The sequence below is a fragment of the Aethalodelphis obliquidens genome, unplaced genomic scaffold (assembly GCF_003676395.1).
Source record: "Aethalodelphis obliquidens isolate GAN/ISIS:26980383/991018 unplaced genomic scaffold, ASM367639v1 scaffold55, whole genome shotgun sequence".
NCBI lineage: Eukaryota > Metazoa > Chordata > Mammalia > Artiodactyla > Delphinidae > Aethalodelphis > Aethalodelphis obliquidens.
This window is the reverse complement of record NW_020837999.1, coordinates 4328653-4347647: the sequence shown is the minus strand read 5'-3', so window position 1 is coordinate 4347647 and position 18995 is coordinate 4328653. Positions and strand designations below refer to the sequence as shown.

The 18995-nt window shown below is 43.7% G+C and overlaps 1 protein-coding gene across 3 annotated transcripts in view; it reads right to left on the bottom strand.

Moving 5' to 3' along the window:
- Positions 1–849: 849 nt before the first annotated feature.
- ASTN1 (astrotactin 1) overlaps positions 850–18995 on the bottom strand; it is a 332481-nt gene continuing 314335 nt past the window's right edge. For 2 of the 3 annotated variants that reach the window (XM_027086238.1, XM_027086237.1), the window contains exons 21-23: positions 17934–18034; positions 5030–5213; positions 850–1087 (exon numbers count right to left, since the gene is read on the bottom strand). In XM_027086238.1, coding sequence (XP_026942039.1) covers positions 850–1087; positions 5030–5213; positions 17934–18034 — 523 coding nt within the window. Of the gene's footprint in view, positions 1088–5015; positions 5214–17933; positions 18035–18995 lie in introns of those variants that run through there. The other variant, XM_027086239.1, reaches the window with a different exon arrangement.

Genomic DNA, 18995 nt, shown 5'->3' with positions numbered 1-18995 from the left:
GGCATGCGACGTGCACTACTGGTCTGCAGAAGTTCACTCTGGAGGTACAGGAGCTTTTTAAAAGAAGAAACTACATTTCTTTTTCGAGAACATGGACTGCTAACCAGACTCCCAGGTAGACTGCTCTGCAGGTGCATTAGACAGGTAGCATTTTATTGCCTCTTAAAGATACATTGTTCAGAGGAGAAGGCAGAGTTCTTCCAGAAGGAGATTTAATTCCCTTAAAAATCCAGGAGGCCGACCAGGGCCCATAATGGAGGCGAAGTTCACCTTTGCAGTGTGAAGATAGCAATCGGAAGGCCGGGGGCGGAAACCATGAGACCTACACAGGGGCCACCTTCCCAGTTTTCTTGCTGTTGTTCTCTGTGAGCAGAGCTTAGGCTCTTAGTGTGAGAGCTTTCCTAGGACATCTGAGGCTGGGGTCTGAGGCCACTCTACAACTTTCTGGCCTCATCTCTGTCCCCAGGTGCAAGGGACATAGGAACTCAGTGAGCACAGGGTGCACCACCTAATGGCCCTTTCATGAGAAGCATGGCAGAACCCGAGCATTTTGATGAACCTCTTGGACAAAAAATGAACAAAACAAATTAACCGCAAAACAAGCCCCAAAGTAATTCCCTAAGAAGAAATTTAGGAAGCCCTGGCTAGCAGGCTTACTGACCACACAGATGGAGAACATGATACCCGAGAAGTTCTGCAGGAAGCAAGGATCACCTTCTCCCTAGTTTAGATGTTGCCTGTGGAGGTCTGAACGTTCCCTTAAAAACATTAAAAATCCACACACCAACCCAGATATTTCCCCTCCTCTCTCCTGCTTCCTTCTGGCAGCTGCTCTCTGGCATCATGGCGCTAGATGTCTTTGCTGTCCCCATAATCGTTGTAAGGGATGCTCAGGGTCTGCTCCTCACACGTCTTCCTAAGGTCCCGGCTAAGCTCTGACCAGTCAAGTCCGTAGGGCTTGATCTCGCTGTAGCGGCAGCCCAGGTACTTAAGGGAGCTGCGTCGCAAGCTTATCTTGGGTTCCTGAAGGAGTCCATTGCACCAATTGCTGAGATCCCCAAGCTGAGAAAGGATGAGGCCAGCTTTCCTACGGATCAAGCATGGAGGATGCTTAGGTTAGAAAGAAGAGAAGGCAGGAAAGGTAAACAGTGTGAGACTTTAAACTTCAAGAGGGAAGAGCCCCCTTTATTTTGCTTACTGTTCCATGGTTGGCACTTAGAAGAGGGGGAACCTCCATAAATACTTGTCAAGAAAATGAATGAATGAATGGAAGAATGAATGAATGAATGGAAGAATGAATGAATGAATAAGGACGGACGAGCAAAGTAGGGCACCAAAATGGAAACAAAGAAACAAAATGCAATAAGGACAAATAAGGAAGAGAAAATGACATACTGTAGTGGGGATTTATGCTCTTTTCAAATCATAGAGCTGACAAATCAGATCAATTTACTTTAAAGCCAGTAATTTATCACCATTAAATGACAAATAATGTGTCTGACTGGATTCAAGGGTATTTCTGAACTGAGTAGAAGCCGCCAATATATTGCACTTTGGGGGATATCAAGTGTAACTCATTATGCCTGTATGAAGGTAATTATAGTGTAATAAGGGCACGAACAATAGTGCCCTCAGTGCATATTGACATAGGGTCATTCTTTGGGAAAATGCAGACTCCCAGTGGCACGCAGCACCTAGTTAACCCCCAGGTGCGCTCCTGCTCTGTTCTGCAGTCTCCCTCGGAAAGTCAGGAGGCTAGCGCCATTGAGACCCCTGAGACCCCATCCAAAGAGTGGGAAGAAGACGAGGTGATGAGAGGGCACCTGAGCTGTTGCAGATCCCTGAGAGAATGGGAAGAGGAGGGCAAGGTCTCCCCAAGTTCACACACACTGGTAAAGGAGTGATCCCACTGGGCCAAGAACAGGATGTGAGACCCCCTGCGCATAGCTTGGGGAAGCGGGCTGTCGCCAGGATCTAGCTCACCGGTGTACGGCCTCTTCTTGGCATCCACTTCTGGTGTTAGAGATGGGACTGCCTGATGGCCAGTTCTCAGCCCACACTGGCTTTGACTCTGAACACTTAGGATAAGTGAAGGAACGGGGATCCCCTCATTTAGCTGTGTTCTTTCCCTTCTTCAAAAAACCACGGGTGACCAGAGACCCATGAAAGAATAGTCTCTTATTCCAACAAGCCCATGTGAGGCTCTAAACTCTGTTCTGGAAAGTTCATGAACAGGACCCCTTGCAGTATTTATCAACTGCTAGGCTAACTTCACACGTGAGGAAGCATCTCTTTTCTAATTCAATCAACAATTCTTTCCAGAAACTGGAAGTTTCTTCACCAAGTTTAGAATGAGCTCTCAAGAACAAGAAGCACATTCATTTCATGCCTCTTCTTCCGTTCTGGCTACGAGCATCACAAGGGGTGAGCTCACCGCATTCCTAGGAGGGCAAGCGAGAGACGGGTGGGGATGACGGACATTGGAAGCAAGGTGTTGAGCTGTGGCAGCAAAGTCAAGGGACCCAGAGAGTGTGAGGTCATCGGAGGCCAGTCAAATTTTCTCCCACTGCAATGGTGGGTCAGAGAAGATCAAACAAACACTCTGCCGACTAAGTCACACCTTATGCAGATTGCCTCTTCTCTGCCCATCAGCCTCTGCTGTTTGGCCAAGCAGGCTTTCCAAAAGTCGTCATCAACAGGGACTTTGGTGGCCTTCCTCTTAATCTATCCTGCTGCATGTCATTAGCTGTTGACACATTCTTGGGATGCGGACGAAGGGGGAGAGAAGAAAGAGTAAAGGGCAGCATCTGCCTCATCTTGAAGAAATGGACAAAGGAACACATCCTAGCCATCCTTTCAAACAAATGGATTTAATTAGCCCATGGAGTTTTTTGTGGCTATTTTCATTGCTCCCTTTTTAAAAAAAGATAATAATTAATTTGGGTATGTCCTTGACCATCTCAGAGCCTTCTTCTTTCTTAAGAGCAATGCGACCAAGGCTGTCCTCAAGGTATTTCAACTCTCATGGAGGCTTCCATGAATTTTAATGGAATTGGATTTAACTGAAGCAAGGGAATACTTTCTGCTTGCTTGCAGGGCATATGTACCCTCTGACCCTTTTCTATTTATTCTCACAACTAACTCCAAAGTGGTGAAGTATCTCAAGGCAGGAGACTTCTTGTTTCCTGTGGTTCTCCCCCAGATCCATGACACTGAAAAGCGAAACTTGATTTTCCACAAGCTAATGAAACTACAATTTTCCCCCCTAATATATAGCCTTAAAAAACCAGTACTACACATGAAAGAGTCTCCTGGGAAGACTCCTGAGAGTCTTCTCTTTTTGAGAAGACAGTGTCAAGTCAGCAGCAGGCCTTGCTTTACAATGAGATCGGCATTTTTTTCCCCTGCGCACTTTCTTCATTAACCAATTTTCCTTCTGACTCTTGAGTTACAAGAGAGACATTTTAAAAGCAGTCCAAATTCCCTTGGAAGTCAAGATGATGTATGCAATGTTAGTGCTATTCAAATTGTGACATTTATGCTCCTTGACAAAGAACTGCATATATGTACTCAATAAATGTCAGAAGGAGGGAGGAGAGAGCATGAAGGGAATTGGGGAGAGAGCTGGAGAGAGGGGATGATATTAGGTATGAGTAATAATAAGGACAGGAGTGATGGTAAGGTATGGAGCAGGGAGGCTATTTCTTAATACATATCTACCTTCTAACCCAGGGTTTGCTTTTTACCAAAATTGAGACAGAACAAATTAAAGCCCCCTTATATATTTCCCTCTGTGTCCTGTCTATAGCCATGGCATCTGTTTGCCCAAGAATAACCAACCTTTATAAACTTCGGGAAATAATTTATGGAATGCAGAAAGATTCTTCCTGACCTTACACATAAAATCATTTTATTTTAGGAAGGTAATCCTAAATTTTCTCCTTTCTTCAAAAGTAAGAAAATAGGTAGCAGGGCGGGGGATGTCCTGTACAATGGTCTTCTAGAAAAGTTTATAAATTCAGGTCATACGAGGCGTCCTGAGACTAAGTCTCCTTTCCAATTGATCAGATATCAGACAAATGGGATGACTTTCGGGTGATGCTTTTATTGATCCCTTTTGGCAGGACAGCAAGAATTCTGAGTGCCCGAGGATCCTACTGTACTGATTTTCTTCATTTATTTTTTTCCTCTCTTTCTTTCCTTCCCTCCCTCCCTTCCTTCCTTCCCCTATTTTTTTTTCTTTATGAACTCCTAAATAGTTTGGGGACAGATAAGTTTGGGGACATTCCACGTGAAAAGCCTCTTCGCTGTGTTTATCTGAAAATCTTAGTATTTCTAGAGAAACCTTCTCTTCTCAGAGCAGCAATACACAGCCATGTTGAATGGAACAAAGGAAAGGTGTTATCTCTATGCATTCTTCCCATTCCTCTCTTTCCAAGAACTCTATCTGGGCTATATAACCTAAAAGCAGGAGTACAGAGTATTGGGAAGTTGTAGCCTTGGGGCCAGGGCAAGTTGGCAAACACTACATTATCCTAACTTTGGCCAGGTTAGATGTCAAGATGGGTCATTGGCTACCCCCATTCTGCCTTTCAAGAGAATGTAGAATTTAGCTCGAAATACGTCTGTATAATGCACATAACATATGTAAAGTTCATATGCAGTAAATATTTTTGGATAACCTCTTCAATAAAATTCCTAATTTTCTTTCAAAAGACTAAGCTTTGGGCTCCTACAGTTTAGCCTTTGGAATGCTGTGTCAGCATGATAAGGAGGGGGTAAAACAACTCAAGGGCAAAGGTTTTTTCAGAGTTCAGGAAATGCATTCATGGCTTGACTTAAATACAGCATAAATACAGCTTATCCATAACTAATCAGTATGAATTGAGCTGTCTAGAAGCACAGGACTTACAGCAGCTAAGCTCACCCAGGATATCTGCAAATTCATGAAGGCAGTATTATAGTGGAAGACGTACAAAATTTCAAAAAGCTGAGGTCTTTAAAAGAGATAATGAAGTTTACTGATTACCTGGGGCCTAATTCATCCTCACACCGCCAGGTGAATTCTCCAAAACTCTCGTAATGCTGGTTATAGTGGTAGAGGACTCGATGGAGAGTGGGGGAACCCAGATCCAGGAGCGTGTTGTAGGCGGTCTGCTGCTCCTTCCCACTGGTATAGCCATTGAAGAGATTGTAGATCTTGTCTGCTATTTCTGAGGATGGGAGAAAAGGCCAATAAATAAGATTATACATACATATATACACACACACACACATACATATATATATACACACACGTATATATATATATATACACACATATACATAAATGATTATAAATACAGGCACATAGGTGTGTATATGCATGTATATGTGTGTGTATATATACATGCGTGTGTGTGTGTGTGTGTGTGTGTGTGTGTGTGATATTACTCAAAGAATACTGAACCTACTGCCCTATCAGGTTTCAGTCTTCTCTTCTATACAATGAAAGGCTTCAAATAGAATCTCTCTAAGGTCAACTTAGGTGATAATATTCTTTGTCTTCACCCATGTTTCCTAATAATACAGACCCTGAGACAAGAGCTCATAGATTGATACTGTATTGGCAAATGCATTCCCAGAGAAGCAGGACGGAGGATAGAGAGAAATGAGGCAAGAAAGGAGGCAGAGTGAATATAAGAAAATGCTCTAAGGAGTTGATGGCTATGTTTCGCAGGAGAGGTTGTATGAAGCTATTGGATCCTCACTGGTCCATCTGGGGAAGAACAGAAGAAGACTTTATATCCAGCTCCCATTCAGGATTGGTCCATGGGGACTTTTCACATTTGCCCCCATGAGGCGTTAACTCCTCTGCACCTCTAGGCTGCATGCTTGGGTACAAAGTGAGTCCTGCAAAAGCAATGGGGCAGCCCTGGGCAGCGGGGAGCAGCCTTCGGCTCAGGGATGAGGTCAGGAACTGTCAGGTTACGCCTCCAGCAACGTGAAGAACCTGGAGTAGCCACAGTGCCAAGAGCAACCTAGCCCCCTGACTGCAGGAATGCGGATCTTTTAGCTAGGGCCACCCAGACAGGAAAGAAGGCAAGCTTGCAGATCTGTGCTGACATGTACGTTGAATCCAGTGCATTCTGCAGTTCCAAACGAGTGATCTTTTGGCTTAATTTATACCTCTTATATTTCTGCCTCCAAGGTATACATTGCTAAGATTGAACTTGGTGATGTGGCAAAGGGGCAATGAATTTGTGTAGCCTTGGCATTTTTTCCTGTGGAGCTCAAAGCACTTTATCATTAAATATTTTCTCATTAAACCTGTCAGAAAGGAGATTTGTTCACATTTTCTTTCTAAACAGCTGGGAACTGAGATCTGGAGAGCTTTTTCTCAGATCCAGTGTTAAATCAGGGGATGAAGAGACTAAGTCTACAGGCTTCTAAGCCAGACTTTGCCCACTTAACCCCCTGTCAGCCTAAAGGCCCTGATCCCTTGTCACTACTCCAAGTGAATTCAAGGCTGCTGGCGATGACTGAGTCATCATTTTAAGAGTTTCCTGGGTTGGAATGAATAAAATTTCTACCTCTACTCTGCCCAAGCATTGCAATAATTTCCCTTTTTGTCTATCTTGCCCATTGCCTATGAAAACAGGAGCCAGACCTCACTTCCCCAGTGTCCTGAGTGGCAAGAATAAGGCCAGACAAAATAATAGATCAAAAAATGTTAGCTAAGTGAATGAAATTTATGACCTTGGCAGTCATTTGAATCCACTTTGGTGGAGGGTTTCTGGTGATATATCTCCAGACCTGGGTTGTACCAACCCTTTAGCAATTAAACCCTTGTAACCAGCATCTTTAAGCTGCAATAAAAATAATTTCAGCTGAGAAATCCATTCAGATTTTCAGGACTTTAAAATTCTCAGGTTGTTAAAATAAGATCAAGAGATAAAGTGGACAGTGATTTAGACTATAAAGATCTCTGGTATTTATTATATAGAATAGAAAGAATATAAATAAAAATTATATAGAATATAAAGAGCTCTGGTATTTATGTATTAACATCCTACTGATTGCCAAGAACTTTACATGTGTGAATTCTAATCCTCATACCACCACTGCACAATGAATATGAATGTCTTTGTGCTACAAATGAGGCCAGGTTACCTGCCCAAGGTCATATAGCCAGTGTGGGCTGGAGTCAAGCTTTAAAACTCTATCTTCCATTGCTCTTTTGCACCTGCTCAGGGGATGGTAGTGTTTAACCAATTTAAGATACAGGAGGCAGAGTCTTGGGGGATGCTTTCTGGGGTGACTATTTCTGGTAGAGGACATTGCCCTGGCTGGCCCATAAATTCCAAGTAAGAGAGAGTCCTAGTAGATATGCAGGGAGTCTGTCATTTCTGGAGTAGAAATGGAAAGAAGCAGAAGGACTATTCTAAGAGCTGTGCTTGTTCACTGGGAGGCAGGGAGTACGTACTTAGAGAAGAATGACCAGCAGTGCAGAAACGCAGGTGAATAGACCAGAGCCCAGACAGGGAGGTTCAGGGTTCCTTCTCTTTTTTTTTTTTTTTTTTTTTGTGGTACACGGGCCTCTCACTGTTGTGGCCTCTCCCGTTGAGGAGCACAGGCTCCGGACACGCAGGCTCAGTGGCCATGGCTCACGGGTCCAGCCGCTCCGCGGCATGTGGGATCCTCCCGGACCAGGGCACGAACCTGTGTCCCCTGCACTGGCAGGTGGACTCTCAACCACTGTGCCCCCAGGGAAGCCCAGGGGTCCCTTCTCTTATCCTTTTACTGCTGTCAATCTGTTCTTATTTCCAGTGATGGGACATAGCATCACAGGCCTAAGGCTCTGGTTGTGACAGTCTGCTGAGCAACAGCGATGACTGAGAAGGTGTTTTCTGGCATACTTACTATTCTCCTAACACAATAGTAATATCCAGCTACAGTAGGCTAATGCTTCCCGTTAGCAGAAGCATTTGTGCCTGAGACCAGGCGGGATAGTCCCAGTTTCTACCGTAAATCTCCTAAAACCAAGATAATCTAACACCAGGGTGTGCTTAAAAGCCTTCATCGGTAAATGGGATATTATATTCAGAAAAATCTACACGCTAGGCTCCTAGAGACCGAATATTTCTGGCCCCTCCTATCTCCAATGAGGGAATTTATGGATATTATTTCATTAGCTTTCATAGCATCTCAAGAATTCACTAACTCAAAGAAAGTTAGACTATAAGATATTTTTGGTTATAATTTAACCCAGCTTTCAGCTTCACAGAAGTCTTGAGTTTTCCAAAACAGGAATCTGTCTTCCCTCTCTTTGACATGCATGGTGTTCAGGAATAGTTAAAATGCAGGTGAAGAGATGGCAGGGTGTCTACATACACAGCTTCATCACAAAAAAAAAAAAAAAAAAAAAAGAGAAGGGAGCCAATATCTCTCGGGCATCAGAATAAATGAACAGGGCTGGGACTGAAGGCTTCAGATCCAAAAGTATGGTTAAGAATAGGCACCATGGGGAATGTAAATTGATACAGCCACTATGGGGAACAGTATGGAGGTTCCTTAAAAAACTACAAATAGAACTACCATACGACCCAGCAATCCCACTACTGGGCATATACCCTGAGCAAACCATAATTCAAAAAAAAGTCATGCACCACAATGTTCATTGCAGCTCTATTTACAATAGCCACGACATGGAAACAACCTAAGTGTCCATCAACAGATGAATGGATAAAGAAGATGTGGCGCATATATACAGTGGAATATTACTCAGCCATAAAAAGAAACGAAATTAAGTTATTTGTAGTGAGGTGGATGGACCTAGAGTCTGTTATACAGAGTGAAGTAAGTCAGAAAGAGAAAAACAAATACTGTATGCTGACACATATATATGGAATCTAAGAAAAAAGAAAAAGGTCATGAAGAAACTGGGGTAAGATGGGAATAAAGACACAGACCTACTAGAGAATGGACTTGAGGATATGGGGAGGGGGAAGGGTAAGCTGGGACAAAGTGAGAGAGTGGCATGGACATATATACACTACCAAACGTACAATAGATAGCTAGTGGGAAGCAGCCGCATAGCACAGGGAGATCAGCTCGGTGCTTTGTGACCACCTAGAGGGGTGGGATAGGGAGGGTGGGAGGGAGGGAGACGCAAGAGGGAAGAGATATGGGAACATATGTATATGTATAACTGATTCACTTGGTTATAAAGCAGAAACTAACACACCATTGTAAAGCAATTATACTCCAATAAAGGTGTTAAAAAAAAAAAAAGGAATAGGCACCATGACATCAAATGGAGTTGGGCTCCACTACACTAGCTGTGTGGCCTTGGACATGTTACTTAACCTCTCTGGGTTTTAGTTTCCTTGTCTGTTCAGTGATGGTTAATAACACATATCTTCCAAGGTTATTGTGAGGCTAAGAGTGATATCGAATGTAAAGCATTTCTTTAGCATGATGTCTGGACAAAGCAAGTACACTTTTATTCATTAATTCATTCCGTAAATATTTTTACTGAGTGCTTACCACGTGCTTGACATTTTTCTAGGTACTTGGCTACACCAGGGAGAAACTTTGACAAAAAGTCCTCATCCTATGACCCTTACAGTCTGGTGGTAGGACACATTCAGCTAAGCAATACACATAATAAATAAGTAATATACAGTGTGCTAGAAAGTGGGGAAAAGTAAAACAGGAGAAGGAGCATTGGGAGTGCTGCGTGGGGCATTGCAATTTTAAATAGAGGGGTGTCACTGAAAAGATGACATTCAAGCCATGGCTTGGAGGAGGGGAGAGAACGATCTGTGAGGATATCTGGGGCACAGCATAGGAGGGGAGGAAATGCCAGCACGGAGGCCCCCCCAGCTATGGTGGGCAGCAGACCTGAAAGCAGCAATAAGCCATGGTGTCTGGAAGTGAGTGAGGGGGAGAGTTGGGCAATAGCAGATATTATTTTTTAAAATTCCTGTTACTGGTTCTCTACTAGATCATGCTTTTCCCAATGCCATGACACAGAGAGAGGCTGAAACACAAGAGTCCAAGAGTGGGGAAATAGTCTTATTTAAATGAGAGGAGTGACTCCAAGCAGAAGGGAGCTTTCTTATCCCCCAGCAGTGGTTGCTCTTTTTCCTATGAAATAAGAATCCTGGGAAGCACCTATACCTTCTGCCAATGGCTTCCTCGGCTGCTGTAACAAAAGTCTCCTGAACGGAGGTCCTAAGTCATCATTTACATTATTTCGGGGGGAGCTACCTGAAACCCCAGTCTGTCCCCACACTGAAGTAACTGACCATAGAATTCCACGTGAAAACTTGAGGACAATGAATCCCAACTGGCTTTACACTTTTGTCATTCTAAGCACTGTCCAAATTGCAAAGCCCCTTTCCCCCATCCTCCAAGTCTGTCTGTCCTCTCCCCGACCCTTCTCTCCCCATGCTGCCCTGTGCTTCCTTCACACCAATGATTCTCAAACTTGAGAATTCAACTTGATTCACAAGCTGGAAGGCTTGTGGAAGCACAGATTTCTGGTTCCCACTGGAGTTCCTGATCCAGTAGGTCTCAGCTGGAACCCGAGTACTGGCATATCTACCAAGTTCCAAGGTGAGGCTGATGCTGCTTGTCTGGACCACACTTTGAGCACCACTGTTCTATACTCATCCATTCTCTCAAAACGTTCTTACTTCCTCTGGGACCAACACTGTTACGTGGCAACCAACTCTCCGTTCACCCTTGACCTTGGAACGCACTCTTCCTTCCCTCCATACCCCTGCGTTGGCTGAAACCTGCATGACACCTTCTCCAGTATTGAGGGATCCTTCTCATACACCAGAAAAGAGCCGCCTCCCCGAAAACAATGTTTTCTCTCAATATATGTAAAAGTCCGTCCACTTTAAAATCTTACCTGTCTCTTTCTATTTCCCACCACTCACTTCCTAACTATGCTTCTCCAGACATGGCAGCATCTAGCATCTGGTTATCTTCTCCACCTCATTTCTTATCACCATTTTGGGTGACTTCACTGCCAAAATGAAAGGCCTGCTTAAGTCTAGAGACTCCCCCATCATCAAAGCCAAGCACTGGGCTGAGAACTTCTCCATCTCTGAAATAATAAATCCAAATATCACATATGTACTGTGAACACAACCTCTTTTCATGGTTCCTATACTTCTTATTGCTACCAAATCTGTTCTTCAATGACAGAAACCCCAAGTCCCTTGACATCTTCGTTCACTCCAGGCATCAGTCCTGTATTTACATCCTTTTCTACTTAACCTGATCTACGCGGCCCATTGCTAGTGTCCTCAAGTAGCTTGCTCCATCTTCTGCTTTTCCTTTACCTTCACATAGGCTGCTAGGGTCTGCCAGGGAAAAATCACAAGCAGTTGAACTAGGTGGTCTTGCTTAGCTGACCTAGGTGGTCTTGCTTCAGCTAAGCACTTTGGACACACCTCTATACATCGCTTTTCACAATATAGGATAAGGCTGGAAGAACTCTTCTTTCTCTCATGCTCCACATCCAATCCATTTAGCAAATCCTTTTAGTTCTACCATCAAAATAATTTAGAATTGGACCACTTCTCATCACCTATATCCTGATCATTCTAGTTGAAAACAATATCATCTTTCCTCTGTATTGCCATAGCCTTCTAATCAGTCTTCCCACTTCCACCTTGGACCCAATATTTGGAGTCCATGCTCAACAAAGTAGACAGAACGATCCTGTAACATTAAGTCTGATCATGTCATTCTTCTGCCCAAAGTTTTCCAGGGCTTCCCATCCCAGTCCCTAGCAGAATCCCATTGCCTACTCTGATGACCAAGCATTACAGGATCTTCCCCACAGCCTCTCAGAGCTCCTCTCCTGTTCCTTTCCTTCTCATCATCTTTCTCACCAGAGGAGCCTCCTTTCTCTTCTTCAAACACGCCAAGGATGTCTGCACTGCGGCTCCTCTATTGGAATGGACCACCTCCAGATATCTGTGTGCTTTCCTCCTTCTCCTTCCTCTCTGCCCACTCTAGTTGAAATTCTACCCCCTGCCTTCCTAAACCATTTCCCTGCTTATATGTCTCCATAACATATGTCACTACCTGAAATATTACTTATTTTGCTACTTTTTTGCTTTGTCACCCCTGCTTAAATATAATCTCCATGAGGCAGGGGAATTTTGCCCCCAGTGCCTAGACCAGCTATTTAGTAAGGGCTTAAGATAAGTTGTCTGATTTGATAAATTCATGAAATCTGATTATAAAGTTCTTGAAAATAGATTCTGAGCCTAGATCTTTTTGTTTCTTTAGCATCGAACACCAGATTGTGGTATTAATTAATAAATGACTGTGGAAGAAGGAAATGAAGAAATGGATAGGATTTATGTTTGGCATCAGGAAAGGAGGATGGATGTTGGAGGAAAGATGAATGAGAACTAGCCTTCACTTAGTGAAGCCACATGAAGAACCCTTGAAGGTCATGCCCCAACCTAGAGACTAGGTTGACCTTATTACTGACTAGCCTTTCCTGCTGGGAAAAGGGTGTTTTCAGTAAAACATTGGTAGAAACTTCCTTGCTCAGTGACTTTACTGTCATAAGGCAGTAAAATTCTTCATAGAAAGTATCTAGTTTAGGAAAATGATCGTATAAGAAATAGGGTCTGGACTGACATGTACACACTGATGTGTATAAAATTGATGACTAATAAGAAGCTGTTGTATAAAAAAATAAATAAGATTAAAAAAAAAGAAATAGGGTCTGGCTTCCTGCTAGATAATTAGGAGCTGAGGTCATGCTCTGGGTCACTTAAAAGGTAATTCCCATTTGTCACTAGTTGTAAGCTCAACCCAAGTGAGCTCTATTTATGATCGCCATCTGGGTTTGAAGGAGGCAAAGCTTATGTTTTTTGGCATAACGGCCAGGCCTGTATTAATTTGCAAGGATGTCCTCAATTAGTCTAACTCATTAATCTCCACATGTGCCCCGTACAGGACTCCTCTCTGGCTGAAGGATAACGGGACCTGGGAATGTTATTTCATTCTCTCAGCATTAAGTTGCTTCTCGTGCTCCCAGCTGGTCTGCTGGGATTTCAGAAAGTCTTCTTTGTCAGGGAGCACAAATGGTCAGAAGCACATCTTGATATGCTTTGGGGATGAGATTAACACAAAGAAGCCCCACAGAGAAATAGTATAGCGGTCTCTCCTGGGCAGGTTATTCTTTGCTGGCCACTCTTTATTCCAGAGTTGCTTCTATCCATCTATTCCTGCAGGTGGCACGGTCTGGCATCTCTCCTACGTGCTATTCACCCCACTGATGTCCAACCAGCCTGCTGCCTATTCAGCAAACAAGTCCAAGGTGCCTACCACTGCTGGCAAGGACATCAGCAAATTCTCCAAAACGGAAATAGCTGGGACACCTTCTCAACACCTGTTCTTACTCTGGCTTGGAGTAAGAAATCAACAGATGATGAAATAAGGGTAACTTGGGTCCTTCCCAGTCTCTCATCTAGGTGTTTTCAACCCCAGATTCTGCTTTCATCATCAAGGGATTTCAGAGACCTTCAAAAGTCATTCAGTCCATACCCTACAAACCAGGCAACACTCACTCCAGAGAGAAGCACATTTGTCTTATACTAAGGGTCTCCATTCTACTATAACATCTCAGTGGACACCAATAATCCTGAGAAGGAGAATTATTTTGCTATATAAATTGAACACTATTTTTTTATGTATTGATATGTCTTTTCTTCATCAGTATTGAGAGACAAAGAAAGGTTTTCAGTCTTTTACATAATAATCCTCTAAATATCTAATTTAACATTGCAAGCAAAATAGGGATTGATGTCAAATAATGAGTCTGAGCGCAGGCCCTGTAAGATGCTAGCTTTGTGACCCTGGTCAGCTTACTTACTCTTCTCCGAATCTCAGTGTCTACATCTATAAGATGGGGGCAATATTCTATTCATTCAGTAAATATTTATTAAATTTAGTTAGGTCCCATTTGTTTATTTTTGTTTTTATTTTCTTTACTCGAGGAGGTGGGTCAAAAAAGATCTTGCTGTGGTTTATGTCAAAGAGTGTTTTCCTACGTTTTCCTCTAAGAGTTTTATAGTGTCCGGTCTTACATTTAGGTCTTTAATCCATTTTGAGTTTATTCTTGTGTATGGTGTTAGGGAGTGTTCTAATTTCATTCTTTTACATGTAGCTGTCCAGTTTTCCCAGCACCACTTATTGAAGAGGTTGTCTTTTCTCCATTGTATATTTTTGCCTCCTTTGTCATAGATTAGGTGACCATAGGTGCGTGGGTTTATCTCTGGACTTTCTATCCTGTTCCACTGATCTATGTTTCTGTTTTTGTGCCAGTACCATGCTGTCTTGATTACTGAGCTTGGTAGTATAGTTTGAAGTCAGGGAGCCTGATTCCTCCAGCTCTGTTTTTCTTTCTCAAGATTGCTTTGGCTATCTGGGGTCTTTTGTGTTTCCATGCAAACTGTAAAAGGAAACCATAAACTAGACAAAAAGACAACCCTCAGAGTGAGAGAAAGTATTTGCAGATGAAGCAATGGACAAAGGATTAATCTCCAGAATATTCAAACAGCTCATGGAGCTCAATATAAAAAACAAAACAACCCAATCAAAAAATGGGCAGAAGGGCTTCCCTGGTGGCGCAGTGGTTGAGAGTCTGCCTGCCGATGAAGAGGACACGGGTTCGTGCCCCGGTCCGGGAAGATCCCACATGCCGCGGAGCGGCTGGGCCCGTGAGCCATGGCCGCTGAGCCTGTGCATCTGGAGCCTGTGCTCCGCAACGGGAGAGGCCACAGCAGGGAGACGCCCGTGTACCGCAAAAAAAAAAAAAAAAAAAAAAGGGCAGAAGACCTAAACAGACCTCTCTCCAAAGAAGACATACAGATGGCCAAGAGGCACATAAAAAGATGCTCAATATCACTAATTATTAGAGAAATGCAAATCAAAACTACAATGAGGTATCACCTCACACAGGTCAGAATGGCCATCATCAAAAAATCTACAAACAATAAATGCTGGAGAGGGTGTGGAGAAAAGGGAATCCTCATACACTGTTGGTGGGAATGTAAATTGATACAGCCACTATGGAAAACAGTATGGAAGTTCCTTAAAAAACTAAAACTAGAACTACCATATGACCCAGCAATAACACTATTGGGCATATACCCTGAAAAAACCATAATTCAAAAGGACACATGTATCTCAATGTTCACTGCAGCTCTATTTACAATAGCCAGGACATGGAAACAACATAATGTCCAATGACAGATGAATGGATAAAGAATATGTGGTACATATATATACAATGGAATATTACTCAGCCATAAAAAGGAACGAAATAGGTTCATTTGTAGAGTTGTAGATGGACCTAGAGTCTGTTATACAGAGTGAAGTAAGTCAGAAAGAGAAAAAAAATCATATAGTAACGCATATATGTGGAATCTAGAAAAATGGTACAGGTGAACCTATTTGCAGGGCAGGAATAGAGACACAGACAAAGAGAATGGACATGTGGACACGGGGGGGAAGGGGAGGGTGGGACAAATTGGGAGATTAGGATTGACATACATACACTACCATGAGTAAAATCGAAAGATAGCGGGAACCTGCTATAAAGCACAGGAAGCTCAGCTTGGTGCTCTGTGATGACCTAGATGGGTGGGATTAGGGGGGAGGGACGTCCAAGAGGGAGGGGGTATATGTATACATATAGCTGATTCACTTTGCTGTACAGCAGAAACTAACACATCATTGTAAAGCAATTATCCTCCAATAAAAATAAATAAGTACATAAATAAATGAATATTTATTGAGTTCCTACTCGAGAACAAACTCTAGGCATGGTTAATGATCTTAACAGAGACATTGACTGATGCTGGAAGTTTAGGTTGGGAAAGTTTCAATAAGAGAAATATTGTGTCTAAGCTGATGTGCTAGTAGCCTGAAAATCATCTTGTTCATGGCTCCTGACTCCAGTTGTATCAGGTTGACCATGAGGGACACAATCCCACAATGTATACTCCTTAATATTTACTGAATACTTACTACTGGACAGGCACTTAAAAACACTGTACATAAATTCACTAATTTAACTCTCTCTAGAAACTTATTATCTAGGGTACCATTATGCCCCACCCCATTTTACAGAGTAGTAAACTGAGGCACAAGGTGAAGTAACCTGCTCAAGGTCAAGTAGTTAGATGGTAGAGCAGAAATTTGACCCTGGGTGGTCTGACTCCAGAGTCTACGTTTCCTGGAACGAGTCAGTCACCATGCTCCTTTCTAAGTGTTAGGGACATAATCATAGGCAAACAGAGACCAGAACTCTGCTCTCATGGAACTCACTGTCTAATGAGGTAAATAGATATTGCACAAGGCATTATAATAACAAACTGAGATAAATGTTCTGAAAGAAAGAAACATGGTATTATAAGGGCATCTAGCAGTGGCCCTGGACCCCTTCCGTACTGAGGAAGGACACTTGCTCTGAGATCTGCAGGCTGAGAGGAGTTAATCAGTGAAAGGGGTGGAACTGGAGAGTATCTGAGGTAGTGAGACTAACACGTGCAAAGGCTCCGTGTTGGAAATGGAAATGGTGTGTTGGAGGAACTGAGAAAGGCAGTGAGGCTTCAGGAAATACAGAGATTGATAGGGAGTGTGGGCAAGAAGAGGCTGGTGAAGTGGGCAAGGGTCCCTCCATTTAAGTCCTAATATGCCTGTTACATATTTTGATCTTCATCACAAGAGGAATAGCAATCCATTAAAGAGTTGTAAGAAGAGGCGTTATGTGATCAGATTTCTGTGTTGAAAATAACAGTGCCTTTACCATGCCATGCACGTTAAATGAGGCAATAAATGAAAGTCCTTTCAGAAGGTGTAAAGTGCTACAGCATCAGTGATTTTAATTAAGGTAGGTCTAGGTCTCTCTACCCACTGTGACTTTGAATCACCCTTTGAACACTGTGGGATTGTGTCAACTCATGGCCAACTTCATACAGCTGGAGTCAGGAGCCACAGTTAAGGTGATCTGAGGGGTACCACATGCCAGCTTGGCAACAGCATTTCTCTTATTAAAACTTGCACAACCTAAACTTCTAGCATCAGTCACCATCTCTGTTAATGTGCGTATGCTATCGGTCCATTAGCTGTCCAACTGTTAATAGAAATTACTAGTTGATCAGATCACTTTAACTAGTGCCAGAGCCCCACAGAAGTGGTGCCCAAGAGAGTTAAATTCCGGTTGTGGAGGGGATGTAATAAGCCTTAGAGCAAGTGACGATATCAAGACCTCCAGGGAGCTTCAGGAGAAGAAGCAGCAGCGAGAAGTGTGCTATTCGTGTAATGGATGTTGACTGAAAACAAACTCTTCCTAATTGACAGGGGCTCATTCTGGTGCACTGAAGAGGGACAATTCTTTACCAAAGAACTGGTCCATAACAACTCTAAAATACAGAATGAAGATTTTGACACATCTTTGGTAGGGAGGGAGTGATACAGCAATTAATTCTAAATCTGTAGCCTTCCTATGCTAATCTTTCAGATGTGTACCAAAAAAGATGAAGAGAGTAAGTTATCCGATCAGCATTCTGAGGGCAGAGGGCACAGGTACTAAAGCACCTGGTACCATGTACCTAAGCACCTGGTGCATCGCCATGTGTGTCTGGGGCTTTCACCAGTACCTCCCGCTGGCTCTCTGACTTAAGACTATGTGGAATAACGGGATGCAATGCAGATTTCCGCCAGAGGCAGAGGTTGAGGAGTTCCTGGAAAGGAGATGCTCCTGTCCTGAGCCTTGAATTCTCCCCCTTCCCTGCTGAACTGCAGGTTGTTCTGTTTGACTCTCTTGCTCCCCCTTTCCCCATGGCGAGGGGAGGTCCCTGGAGCATCCCTCTGCAGACTCTGCTGGCCTCAGTGTCTCTTACCTTGGGCTTTGACATCATCCACCACTGGGCAAGGGGTCTTCACGATCACGTCACTTGGCCTGGAGCGTCGTCCTGTGTTGTCCACTCCCCACAGGGTGAACCTGGCAGGGAGGGGAGGGGAGCATTAACAGAGAGAACCTGCGGTCCAGCTGACAGCCAAGCCTTACTGGACGGGCGGGTTTGCCCCTGGCTGCTCTCGCCACCCTGCCATGCACTTACTGCCATCACCAGGTCATAAAGTGTGCAGTCTAGAGCCTCTTGCTGCTTCCTGGTAGGACTTGGGCTGTCATTTGCTGTCTTGAGGATATTACCTCATGGCGAGCAACACGGCATAGAGCAGTGGTTCTCAAAGTGGGGTCCCCAGACCAGTAGCATCACTGGGGAAGTTGATAGTAATGACCATTCTCATGCCCCACGCCAGACCTACTGAATCAGAAACTCTAGGGGTGGCGACAAAGATCTGTGCTATGACAAGCCTTCCAGGTGATTCTGATGCCAGTTCCATTCTGACAACCACCAAGCTGAGGGAAAGAGCATGTATCTGTGGAAACAGATGGTCTGAAGTGGGTCTGAAGCCTCCACTCCCTGCCATGTGGAGTTGTTAGTTAACTCCTCTGAGCTTTACTTTCCCTATTCTGTGAAATGGAGCTGATAATAAAAGTGCTTGTAGGTCATTGTGATGATTAAATGAGATAATAAAGCACAGGAAGACCTAGCGCAGTACCTGGAGCTCAATGACATTGCATAAATTACATTAATTCTGTTCTGTCCATCTTGTACCCAGTTGAGGCTTTTATGCCGAGCACTGAGGACTATTCTCCTCTTTAAGTCAGGAGTGAAAACGCCAGAGCTGGGGGGTCCTGACGTGCCTGTGACTAGGGGCTCTATCTCCTGCATGCAGTTCCTTCTGACCCACTTAGATGCTCCCCGCCGTGGACCAGGAGTCCAGAGTGGAAACCTTATGCTACCCCTGGCAACGAGAAGATGTGGTTCTAAGAGCCCCCTCCACCCTTCAACACACACACACACACACACACACACACACACACACACACACACACA